This window comes from Cyprinodon variegatus, unplaced genomic scaffold (genome assembly GCF_000732505.1).
Source record: "Cyprinodon variegatus isolate N-32 unplaced genomic scaffold, C_variegatus-1.0 Scaffold655, whole genome shotgun sequence".
NCBI lineage: Eukaryota > Metazoa > Chordata > Actinopteri > Cyprinodontiformes > Cyprinodontidae > Cyprinodon > Cyprinodon variegatus.
The window spans coordinates 160,855-173,526 of NW_015151108.1; the positions used below are offsets into that span (position 1 = coordinate 160,855).

Below are 12,672 nucleotides of genomic sequence, written 5' to 3' on the forward strand. Positions count from 1 at the left end.
TTTTTTTTTTTTTTTTTTTTTTTTTTGATTTAAGATAAAAACCTTTCTCAAAAGGGCAAGTAGTTTAAACTGCACTGCAATGTTCCCCAATAGTCATTAAAAAAGACCGGTGCTGTCTTTTATGTCTTTCAACATGTTTCCTTTCTACATCTGGATTCGGCTTCCTGTGCTCCTTGTGCTTTCTTGCCCGTGTTTGTTTGTTTTTTTGCTCCTGCTTTCAGGTGTATAGTGTATTTCCTGAAACTCTGTACTACCTATTAATTACTGTTGCATCATTTAAGCCATCATATTCTGCACAATATTGTGTTTTTGGTAGTTTTTCCAAGACATTAACTTTGTCCAGCAACTTCACCTTCCTGCCCTCGCTGCATGCCTCCTCATCACCACTCCCCTTTATGCATGTAGCAGCAGCTCTGAGCAGAGAGCAATAAAACAAAGCCAGAGCAAGCTGAAATGCAGACAGCAGCTATAGCTCAGGCTTTACTGCTTTTGCACTCTCTAGGCATTATCTGACTTCAGTCTGTGCCACTGTTTCTCAACTTGGACTTTCAACTAACAAGACATTTGCTAAAATGGTCAAAGTATCATTTTTACCCTTTTTATAGTATGGCAGCAATATGCGATTTTATATTGAAGCTGAAATATCACTCTAAATGCCTCCTATCCGTCTTCAGTTAAGCTGCGTGAAAGTAGACCCTTAGACCCTCCCTATCCCGAAACCCACCTCATCTCAGGAAATGTTTACTCACACACTTGCTCCACAGTGACTCTCCACAATAACACTTTTCCAAGGACACTTTGTTCGCTGGAACGCACAAACTGTACTGAACAAATTCAACAAACTGCTTTTACAGTCTCAAAACCATTAAGTGAGTCTGCAAAGCTCAGAATAGATATACTTCAAAGGTTAAAATGCAGAGCAGCATTAATCTGGTAATATAAAAACACATCTCGCTGAAACGTCCATTTGTGCAGAACGCAACTGCCACGATTAAGAAATAGGAAAACTATATTATATAATACACACGTGTTGCTCTGAATAAGTAATCCTCTTGTGTACTCTAGTAATCCAGGATTCTCATAACTATTTGACCATTTAGATTCTTGTGTCTCACAGATAAAAGTACATATTTTATTGAGATTTTTGGCAACAGACCAACTTTAAGCAGTTCATAATTGTGCACCCTGAAAAAACTATGGAATGGGAAGTTTTTTTTGCTTTTAACAAATAAAAGTCTAGTTTACAAATCTAGAAATCTTGTCTTTTATAAATTGGCTAAAGTAAACCGATTGGAGGGTCAGTTTATAGTTCATCAGAGGCCACATAGATGACACTCAAAGTTTTGTGAATATGTACTCGGATTTGAGTTTTGTTTTTTTTGTGTTTTCCTTCTTGCAATAATGTGTTTGCTGTTTATTTTACCATGTAGACCAAGTTTCACCATCTATTGCAGCTTTAGCCATTTGTAGCATGTTCGCTCCTTCCAGCCATAGTAAGCAAAAATGCTAAGCTTATCCACAGCCATTGAAATGGGACAGAGGCATCATTATGGTTGTTGTTCACATTTCTTTCTGCTTTATAATTTGAACTTTTGTAAAGTTGAACTTGGTCTTGAAATGCACATAGCTGAAAGTGTACTGCTGCATTTACAATAAAAATGGGGTTATAGGACGTAGTGTTGAGGAGGGCTTAATACGAGTGATGTATTCAAGAATACTTAACTTGAGAGGTGACTCAAGGCCTAGACCATTTCGTACACAACATTGCTGTAGTCATGATCTGATGGGGAAAATCCCCGTCCAGAAAATGCAAACCCTGTCTAGTTTTCCTGCATCCTGTTCGCTTTTCTTTTTAATTTTCTTCTTTTTTTTTAATTTTTTTATTTAACTTAACCAGTTCATTAGCACCCAGTCTGTTTAGGACGGTAAATGCAAATGTTTGGAACCATGGTTGGAATCTTTGTACAGACTCTTTACTGTCTTGGCCTGGATTATCCATTGCCAATTTATTAAAAAACAGGAATTCTTCAAAGTTTCCAGAATTATAGTCTTCATTGCAGTTAAAATTTGAAAAGAATGTCACCCCTGATGACTCCGATGGTTTCGAAAACATAAACCCAGAGAGGAATTCAACTAAAAATGTTGAGACAGGACACAAGTCTTGAAAACGTGTTTTTAATGCTAACATCGGGTGCTCCAACACTACTGAATCAAACTGAAATAGCATATCCTCTGTTCCAGATTCAGCAGTGCGGATACTCTTGTCCATTTGGAAAAATTCTGCAATCAAAATAGGTTTTTTATTCAGACCAATTATTATGATATATTGTTTGAATAATTGTAAAAACAGGCATACAAATGTAGGTCTTGTATCGTAGACATAATGGACGGCAGCATTTGTGTCCAGAAGTCATTTTCAACCGAAGTAGAGGCTGATAATAAGAATAAGAATAACTGCAGGAGAGAAAGGATATCAGTGATGGATGCAGCTAAACAGTGAAGGAGACACGTTTCTCACCTCTGTGAAATCAAATTGCTGACCGCAGCAAAAGAGACGGGGTGCAAACATAGTCGTTCTCATTTGTTAGTGCAGTGATAGGTGAGCAGATCTCATAGAAACAGAAAATATAGTATCCAAATCAAAAGGCTTTTTTTCTTTAAGGGTATGTGTAAATGTACTGGCTTTCATGGCCCTCACTGCACGATAGCCTCACTCCATCCATCAGCAGACCCTCTCAGCCAGAACAGGGGCTTTAAATGTTGCCCAGTCATCTGACTGGAGTTAGCCTCTGCAACAGTCTGGGATGGCAACTGCACTTAACCCACGCAAAAACCAAGAACAATACCTCCTTTTTGCTGACTTAAGTAGGGGCACCCTGAAGGGGGGGTGATATTTTCTGATCCGTTGTGTCAGGAGAGTGCTCCCTCAGGCTGAGAGGCAAACAGGTCACAATATGTTAAAGTATTTTGATTGTGTTCCAGTCTAACACTCAAATTTTAAGAAGTTTGAGCCATCCAGGAATACTCGTGAGTTGTTGAGGAAAGATAAGCAGTAGGATGTGTTCAATGCTCTTAAGATTTTGATTCTTTTTTGTTTTGTTTTTCCTTAATATGTTATCACTTTTCTAAAAGAAATTGGAAACTAGTTACCAGTTATATGTACTGGGATTGCAGCTTTATAGCAGAGTGTGACCAGTAAGTAATTGGAAGGCTCAGAAAATTAATAGGTCCTGGTTAACCCTAATGATATAACTCCATCTGCCAGCAAGCAGTTTGCACTGCCTTGTTTCTGTTTCACTTGTATGTTGAAAACAGAATTTAACGTTGCTGCAAGATGTAGAAGAGCATTCAAATGTGCTTCAAACCTTCAGGAAGCCATGTGCTTTTAAAGCTTTTAAACACTGAAATCTGCACAGACAATGCAGCCATTTATCTCCCTGTGTGTTTAACCTTTTTCGCCTTTTTCTTGTGTTTTGCAGCTCAGAATGTGACGGTTGAGGAGATCATCTCCTCCTATAAGCAGGCCTGTCAGAAACTCAACTGTAAACCTATCTCCAAAGTGCTCAAACAAATACAGGTAAGAGTCGACACATGGGTGTTTAGCTACAATTTGCTTGTTTTTTATGTCCTAGACTTTGTAGAATTATTTGTTGTTTTTGATAGAAAATAATAAAGCCTGGAGCTTCTTAAACTTCCTCTTATTTTGGCTTAATTCACCCTGTTTTTTACTCATTTATGCAGCGATATTTTTTTTCCCCCTAAAAACATAATGAGCTCTAATATTTAATTTTTGTAAGCTGTTTAAGATGTTTTCACTCCACGCTGGGTTCCCATTTTTCACTTGTCATTCATGAAATATTTCATCGTGAGGGACTCTTTGGCCTCCCAACAGCAGATTTGGAGGTTTTTTTTACAAAGATCAAACCGTATCAGAAGATGCAGCATGACTGCCGTTGTGCCAGATATCTGATTGTTGCACCCCGCAGCTATTTTACAGATTTTAATCTCGCCTTTTGAAGTTTAATTCTGAAGCCATTAACAGGGTTATTCATTCATTACAGCATTAAGATCATAGCCTGACGTAGTCCGACTCAATTCTAGTCAGAATATGAGTCTGATACTGCTCCATAGAGCTGTGATTATGGGGCGTGTTTTGAACGAACCAGGAAAAAAAATTGCCTCTGTACTCAATTGGATAGACCTACAACCAATAAGAGCAACTGAGTGCGTGACGTATGTTAAGCGAGGCATAGTTGTTGTCCACAAAAATCAAAGCGTGCAGTTTCACGCCTAGAATAAGAAGATGAGACTTGATCGCGTTTCTCTGTTCCTCTTTTAAAATGAATTTGCTGTCGATATCTTCTAGAACAGACCTAATAGCAGAATCTACTCACCTCAACTCTCCAGCGGCAGCCATTATTGTTGTCACCCAAGCGCGCTTTGGTCACGTGGTTGATAACGTTACTCTTGATCATCTGTCCATCATCGTATAAAGCCCGCCCTGACAATTTGATTGGATCGCCTGACAGTGGGCTTTAATACTCGCGCTACTATGGAGCAGAGCCAGACCGAACTTCCCCGAACTCAAACCTTGTGGGCGGGACTAAGTTCGGACTGGCACCCAGGCTATTAAGATCAGGTATTCCCAAACATTGTGATGTAATATATATTATTAAATACACAAATGGGAATGTCCCATGAAATAGATAAATGTACTATGAAATAATTAGATTTAACATTTAATTTTGTACCTGATATATATTTTAAATTGTAAGTGTACCATTAAATGTCTCATTAAAAGATTTAAATCAGGCATCCCCAAAGTCGGTCCTCGAGGGCCGCTGTCCTGCAGGTTTTAGATGTTTCTCTGCTCCAGCACAGCTGATTTTAATTGATAGTTGATTAACAGGCTTTTGCTCTACTGCAATCATCATAATCAGCTGTGCTAAAGCAGGGAAACCTCTAAAACCTGCAGGACAGCGGCCCTTGAGGACCGACTTTGGGGATGCCTGATTTAAATAAATTCAAAATGATATATTAAAATATTATTTAGAGAAAAAAAATAAATAGAATTACTTTAGTAGTACCGGTATGTATTTACAAAATGAATTTAGTTTGAAGTAGTAGGGGTCTGCTGCATAGTTATTTTTGCCGTCACAAGCAGAAATGCTTTACTTGGTAATAAACTCAACCAAGATTTATGCATTACAGGTAGCTCTATTGTTTCACATCATACAAGTTGATTCACCGACCTTGTGTGCTGTCATAGCACGCAGCTGGGATTACAAAACCCTGAGCACCATCCTTAAAATCTTATTACCTGGATCAGACCCCAGAAGATCACACAGTGCCCCTTGTAGGACTAACATTTGTGCCTGATTCTCCTGACTCGTTTATCTTCTGCCAACACACCCATTACACCCTGGCATCGTTCAGTCACATGTTTTTTTAAAGATTCATGCCAGATCAGAATTAGTTTTTCCTTGATTGCATCTGATTTGTGATGGGAAGCTCAGGTTGTTTTGTTTCCTGTTTCTTTAGAAATAAGAACTGTAACCCTAATAGGTGTCAGTTTGATCCACTGTTGGTTTGAGTTTTCAAAGATAACTGTTATAATCACCTTCATGTGTAATAACATGAGACTGAAGAGTACTGTATGCGATATTTAAGGGGTCAAAAAATACTGTGGCCAGAACCAAAGGTTTTGTTCTTGTTTTTTTTGTTTTGTTTTTTTTGCTTTCTTTGTTTCTTTTTTTAGTTTCTTGGTTGCAAGCTTCCGACATGACATCTAAACCCCTAGTTCTTCACCCTTTTCCGAGGAAGCCTCTACATTGTTTGTTTGTATTGTTCTGCAGATCTTTTGCCTTTGTGTGTGAATTGACGCACATGCTTCATTTCTATTACTATAGTTGGAGTTTCCTCATTTGGGAGTCGTTTCCTCTGGGTGTCAGACATGTTTTTGTAACAGACAAGGAGAGGAAATTGGGAATATATAGCACAAGGGGAAAAATGTTTTCCTATGTTTTTTTCCCCCCCCCCGCTCTGTTCTTCAACTATTTTAGTTTATATTACTGTCCTGTTAGGAGTAATGCCTCGTGATGGTAGAAATTTGACAAGTAACTTAGAAATCTGCAAGGTAGCCCTGCAGTTTTTAAATGTTCTCTAGCAAAATACCCATGTGATTTTTTTCCTTTTATATAATAGCAGCTTGGTACAGTAATGTGAATATCCACAAGCGGCTGAGATGATATCCCTAACTCTCAGCTGACTAGTCAAGTGGTGATCTTGTCGCAATGTTCAAATTTTCATCTGGGTATTTTTCTGATTTAACACCGACATTCAAAAGCTTTTAGCTATGGATGTTAAAAAACCCATAAAGCAAAACAGTAAAGGGTTTTACAGTGCATGCTCTAAAGAGGCAAAACAATCAGTAGAAATTAATTATGCATCCCTGCACCATTGGGGTGGTCACAGTCTGACAAGACGTAAGTTAAAGTAGGAAAGATGGGAACTGATGTGATTGAATAAATCCATTGACATGGTTATTCAGATCCAAAGTATCCAACTAAATTACTTTGGAAAAGTAAAAATTCTAAACCAACTTTACTTATTTGCAGTTACCATCTACAGCCATATTTTGGCCAAACACTAGAGAGAGTGTTTACATCTAATTCAGCAAGAATTGCCAGGCTGTTTCAGATTTTGACCATTATTTAGTAATTTTTTTTCACTGCATTACGACAAAGTTTGTCCAGTGTACAAGTTATCTATTTCTGCTTGGTCATCTTTGCTGTGACCAGGCTTATAAGCATAGCTGGCCAATGAGAGGGAGTTGGCGAAAGCTGCTCGGCTATTTACTGTTTTCTTTTTCCCTCTAAATGCTTTCTTTATTTAGTCCTACTGAATTACTGCCAGTTGTGTTACAGGTGATTTTCCATATGACCACCAGTGTGTGTGCTTGTTTATATGAGACTGTGTGTTTAGTATCTGCCTGTTGAATGTCTGCTGTACAGTTACTCCCACAGGGGTCTTAAAATTTGAGGCCTTGGAGGCCTTGTGTCACATTTCTCCCAATTTCCTTTTCCATTTGCAGCAAAGGTTTTACTGGTTTTTAAATGTGTGTGCAGGCATTTGTCCTCTGTAAATACTGCTGCTATTTATAACCAGCAAATGTTGGTTAATGAGATGCAACATTAAATCTGCATTAAGTCCTTGTTTATTAAAAGGTTGGGAGGTTTATTGACGGGTACATTTTTAGGTGTCTCTGATATTGCAGATCCCAAAATAACTCTTCAGTGTTTAAAACTAATGGAGTAAACATTTAGGCTCCTCTGTTAAATGGCAAATATGGCATGATTGAGAGTGATAAGTGTTTGGGACACATAAGTTTTGTCTCATTAACCTGCAGCTGTTCATATTCCATGTTAAAAACTCCCCTTTCTTATTACCTAAAACAGTTTTAGATGACATAGAAATGTACTTTGTGAAAGGCACTACTTTCAAATAAAAGACCAATTAATGTTCTGCACCTTTATCCATTTTAAACTAAGATACCATATATGCTGGGTTCCTAAAAGTTGAAAAGTTTCTGAAATTATTTTTGTGTTTTTAATTTCCAAAAGAAAAAAATAACATATAAAAATATTGAAATATGAATTGTCATTAACTGTGAAAAAATTATTTTCAGCCTTACAAATATGTAGGAACCAAAGATAGACAAATGGTTTAGATTAATAGGGCTGTTAATAATTTTTGGCTTGTACTGTTTGTTTTTGGTATTCTTTTTGTCCGCATTTGCCAACAGGTGTATGATTTGGCCAGATTATTTGTGCATTCATTTTTTTTCGAACTTTGCTGCTCTCTCCATTATTAATGTTTTGATTTATTACACGATTTTATTTTTTTATCTATTTTTTTAATTGAGACTTGTTTAACATTTGTTATCAATATGTCAATTTATTATGTAATTTGAGGAGGAAAAAGCAATGTTGGCTTTAGGAATCATTCCCAAAAAAATGCCAGAACATATCTGAGATCAATTAGACTGATGTCTGTATCGGCTTCTGCCTTAAAATAAAAATTGTATTGGTCGACCTCTAGGAGGAACTCTGCATATAGTGTAGCAATGAAGACTAATGACAATGGACAGAAAATGTTGCTCTTTGTAAGTTCACCCACAGCACCCGCTCTCATGAAGGGATCCGTGATGTGTCGCGCTCTATTTTAGGGTCTAGGAAAGCTTACAGGGAGAAATTTTTCTCAGCTCTGGTCATTGTTCCCAACATGCACCAATATTCTGGTTGCTAGGCAGGAAAATCACCTGATATGTCAATCTCCCTCTCTTCAATGACTTCAAAGGTCACCAGAAACTACTTGTGTTACACATACCCTATTATATAAGTTATTTCATATCATTTTGTTGGTGTAACGATGGCTCTGCTTTGCAGATGGGGTATTTTCCGAATAACGTTGTGAGTTTGGAACCAGTTGAGTCATGCAAGAGGCCATGAACTCATCACATTCAGGCACAGCAGTGGGAAAGGGGTTATGGAGTTCATTCTGAATGGACAGGGCAATAATCAAGAGACTGGGATTTGCTGGTGCATAGTTTTGAGAGCAGTACACTGTGTGTTTTTGTATGTGCTGGTTGGATGTATCAGCACGGCAAGAGCTTCAGTACCACCTTTCGATCAATGCTGATGCTGAGTCCTTTTACAGACTGGGACCAAAGTGAACTATAGATATGTGAATTCAAAGACTTAACTTTATTTTGCTTTTCCAACACTGAGGCTAAAACCCTTTAGATGCTTATATTGTGCGACATCAGAGCTCAGCTGAGGTGCAGGCAGCACACCACTGACAATGCTGTTCCTTGCCTTGCGTTTAGCATCAATTTGGTTTGATTTCTGCGCTGCCGGATTAAATCTGCTCACCCTTTAAGAAGGATAAAATCCATATGACAGTGTGCAGTGTGTGGACTGATCATTGCAAGCTTTCCGTAAAAGGTTTAAAAAATCCACTGGACTTAGTTTCCAAGATTTGAAGACGTTTAGCTACCTCTCCAGGAAGCTTTCTCAATTCAAATGTCTGGATCCGCAGTGAGTTTGAGTCTTTATATAGACAAGGCCTTGTATTGCTTGGAAACATGCAAATGGAAACCGATGAGTGGGTTGTTTGGTTCAATTGTTAGCCTGCAAGCTAATCTGAGACTTTAAATGGAGCGTTCGAGTGTTGGCCTAGTGGTTAGAGCAGTGTGCTTGTACCAGGTTCGATCCCCACAGCCTCCACTCTGGGTTCCTGAGCAAAACCCTTAACTCCTGACTGCTCCCTGGGCGCCAAACAATGGCAGCCCACTAATCCCCAAGGGGATGGGTCAAAATGCAGAGGACAAGTTTCCCCATTGTGGGACAATAAAGGGATTTACATTATTTGCATCACATTACATTCAATCAACCTAGAGGTGTTAAATCTATCAGTAAGCATACATGCCAGAAAGTAAACGGTGTGTTTTTCCTCATAACTGGTAAATGTACAGTAGGCATCACGACTTTTCCCACTATATAGCCTCATTTTGATGTGACATGTTATATTTTCTTTGAGTGAGGATAAAGATCAAAATGTATAATAATGTATGCTTCTAAAGAAATACACGGTGCATCAGTCGGGGCTTAAAGTAAATTTTGTTTTTTGGTTGTTTTTTTTTATACTGTGCTTAGTTTTACTTTAATGTTGCCATTTTTACTGTCACACAATGTAATGACTTAAAATACATCCCAGGAGCAGCTTCTATCCCAAACATTAAGAGATTCTTTACCATCACAGCTAATAAATAAGATTTAAGAGCCACAATAAAGGATTTATTAATATGAAGCCCAGGGAATTAAATGACTTATTATTGTATTTTTATAATTAAAAAAATAAGCCTTTGAAAAGGGAAAAAAAAATTATTTTTTTATTTTTATTTTGTAGAATGAGGCAGGCAGAGTGAACCACCATAAGTATGATTGATAGAGCTAAAACAAAAACTTTAAATTACTTTGAAAAGCTTTGTTCTGTTGCCTTTGTAAATAACATTTTCTGCCCAGTTTTGTTAGAGCCGCTGTGTAGGGAGCAAAGAGCCCTGCATAGTTCTTGAGCTGCAGATTTCAGACTCCTGTTCTGATGGTTTTACAGCAACTCTGTTGGTTTAAGTCTAGTTTCACTCTTACATTCATGTTGGTCTTGTTCCCCTTTAATGAGTCTTTAAGCCCTGTCAAAACCATCCAGCACTGCAGCTGACGCAAGTTATGACAAAAATCATCCTACGCACTTTATTAGGTTTTCTTACAATAAACAATGAGAGGCTTGTAAGTTTAATGTTGCCAATAAAGTGTTAATTTCATTCTTTTTTTTTGTGCTCTCTACTACTTTTACAGTAGAATAGTAGATACATTAGAACACTGCACAGAATGGAGAGAATAATTAACATAATCTGAAAACTTGTCTTAGTATCCCACCTGTACTGGACAGCAGGAATGGCCTAGCTCCGCATGTGATTCGCTGTTCCTTCTAAACTTCTTTCACTGGGACTTGGCTGCCTTGACCTAAAGATTGCACCACTGGTTTATCTTTGATTGTCTAAGAACTATGATGCATTGCTTTTGTCGATTTGATTGAATTTCTTCTTGCATGACGTCAAACTTTCATCATGTGAAAAGCAAAGTCTGCTTTAGCAGGCTAAAGGATACATTTAACAGGTTCTGACCATGTTCCTTTTTGTTTCTGTAGGAACTGAAAGACCTGACTCAGCGAAACGAGTGCTTGGATCTGAAAGGTAAGCACAAAGAAATGCACATTACACAGCGTGTTGAGCTAATTACTCTCTCAATGATTATAAGTGGAGGAAATGTGTTGTTTTGTTTCAATTCATTGAGGTTTAAAGGCAGTGGTTCATGCTTAGCCTAACTGTAGCGGTTAAAGCAGGATGAGGTTTTTACATTGCACTAGTTTTCCCATCATGAACGTCTCTATTTTACCCTCAGACTTGCAGTCTGAGATCTGCCTTTTGTGTTCTTGTGCAATGTCTTCACAGTTTGAACTTAAAGTGAACCTGCTGGGACAGCCACTGTGGGATTAACTAGAAACTATGTTGAATGTTTTCTATCCATGAGCGACGATGGGCCCCATATTGTTTGGCCAGATGGAAATGGCTGCAATAACCTTTCAGAGAAAATGTGCAGAAACTAGAGATGCACCAAAAGGATTTTGGGCAGAAATACACTTTCTGATATTTATTTGAACTGACAATAACAGATATCATTATTATTCCAATTACTCTTGAACAGATTTATTTAAAAAATGAACAAATAAATGGCACTGGAAATGTTTTTATTGCCTTTCTATGCTTAGTGTTGATGATTTTTTTTTTTTATCAGGGGTAAAGCCACACTAGACCAGCCACTGTTTAACTGTTTCAATAAGATTTTTCTACAACAATATAATGAATATGCATTTGAGGGATTTTTTATGTCATTATTATCCTATATTTGTAATGAGCATTTTTAAAACAGTCTTGGTCTCCCTGAATGTTCCGTAACTGACAGTAGACACATTGAAAGCATCAATTTAGAACAACTTTGCTGTTCCCCATGTAGCCTTTCTGATGTCGGTTGAAAGTTTTGCTCTCTTTGAGCCCAAATGAACTGCAGATACAACTGTAGAAAATCGAGTACTCTTATAAATGCCTTTTAATCTCTGTTCTTCCATCAACTTTGTTAAACACCTGACTCGTCCTGAAAAAACTGTCCTCATTCAGTTACATCTTTAACACAATGGACCATTTTTATCAGCTTGTACTTTGTCTGGTGTCTTTATGTTTGATGATGATCAGGTGTTTGATTTTTGCGACCGCTTAATTATCGTTCTACTGACCTTCCTCTGACAGACTTACTTCTTTGCAGCCTTCTAGATTCTGTAATCATAAAAGTCCCAATGTTATATTTTTTATTCCCAGTTATACTTTATTGTTAACCTGGAATAATCTAAAACATCTAATGCTACATTCACACTGCAAGCAGCAAGAGCAGCAAAAACGCGCGTGCTGCTTCATTTTTGATGCTTGTACAAGTTTAGTACTGACGTGCGGCTGAAGCAGCTTTGCTGCTCTGGCTGCGCGGTAGAAAAAGTGGGTCTGATGCGCTTTGGGCGGAGCTACTCTATCTTTTCTTTGCCTGTAACAATGGCAGCTATATATGCTGTGATCAGTGGGTAAAAAGTAGTTTTAATATGTTTTTTAGTGATAAATTCCACCTGTAATCTTAATCTGTGCAGTCAGTTCATCCAGATTACCATCCTGCCTTTAAATATTATTTCGCTATCGGAGCCGCTCAGACCCCTACATACCGGCGGTGCGCTGTCAGTACGAATCCCATTCAACAGCAGCTTCAGCTTCTTTCTTCACGGTTTGCCATGACGGCTGGAAGGCGTTTTTCATGTACGTAATCCAAACTGCAGGCAACAGGATAATTAAGGTGAACATGTTTTGCAGGCAGATTTCGGCATTTTATGGTAATTTCGGCATTAATAAACTGTTTCAGTGAAGTGATCATAGTGATCTATATCAGCGGTGATGTGTCTCTCTCCCTGCCAGCTCCCAGATCAGCTTCTCTGATTGGTTGATGTGGCACGTCGAGC

At 38.1% G+C, this 12,672-nt stretch overlaps 1 protein-coding gene across 2 annotated transcripts in view; it reads left to right on the forward strand.

The window, feature by feature from the left end:
- Nucleotides 1–12,672, forward strand: part of ppp1r37 (protein phosphatase 1 regulatory subunit 37) — a 47,180-nt gene that overhangs the window by 17,372 nt on the left and 17,136 nt on the right. For both annotated transcript variants that reach the window (XM_015393739.1, XM_015393740.1), the window contains exons 2-3: nt 3,480–3,577; nt 10,768–10,813. In XM_015393739.1, the coding sequence (XP_015249225.1) occupies nt 3,480–3,577; nt 10,768–10,813 (144 nt within the window). The remainder of the gene's footprint in view (nt 1–3,479; nt 3,578–10,767; nt 10,814–12,672) is intronic.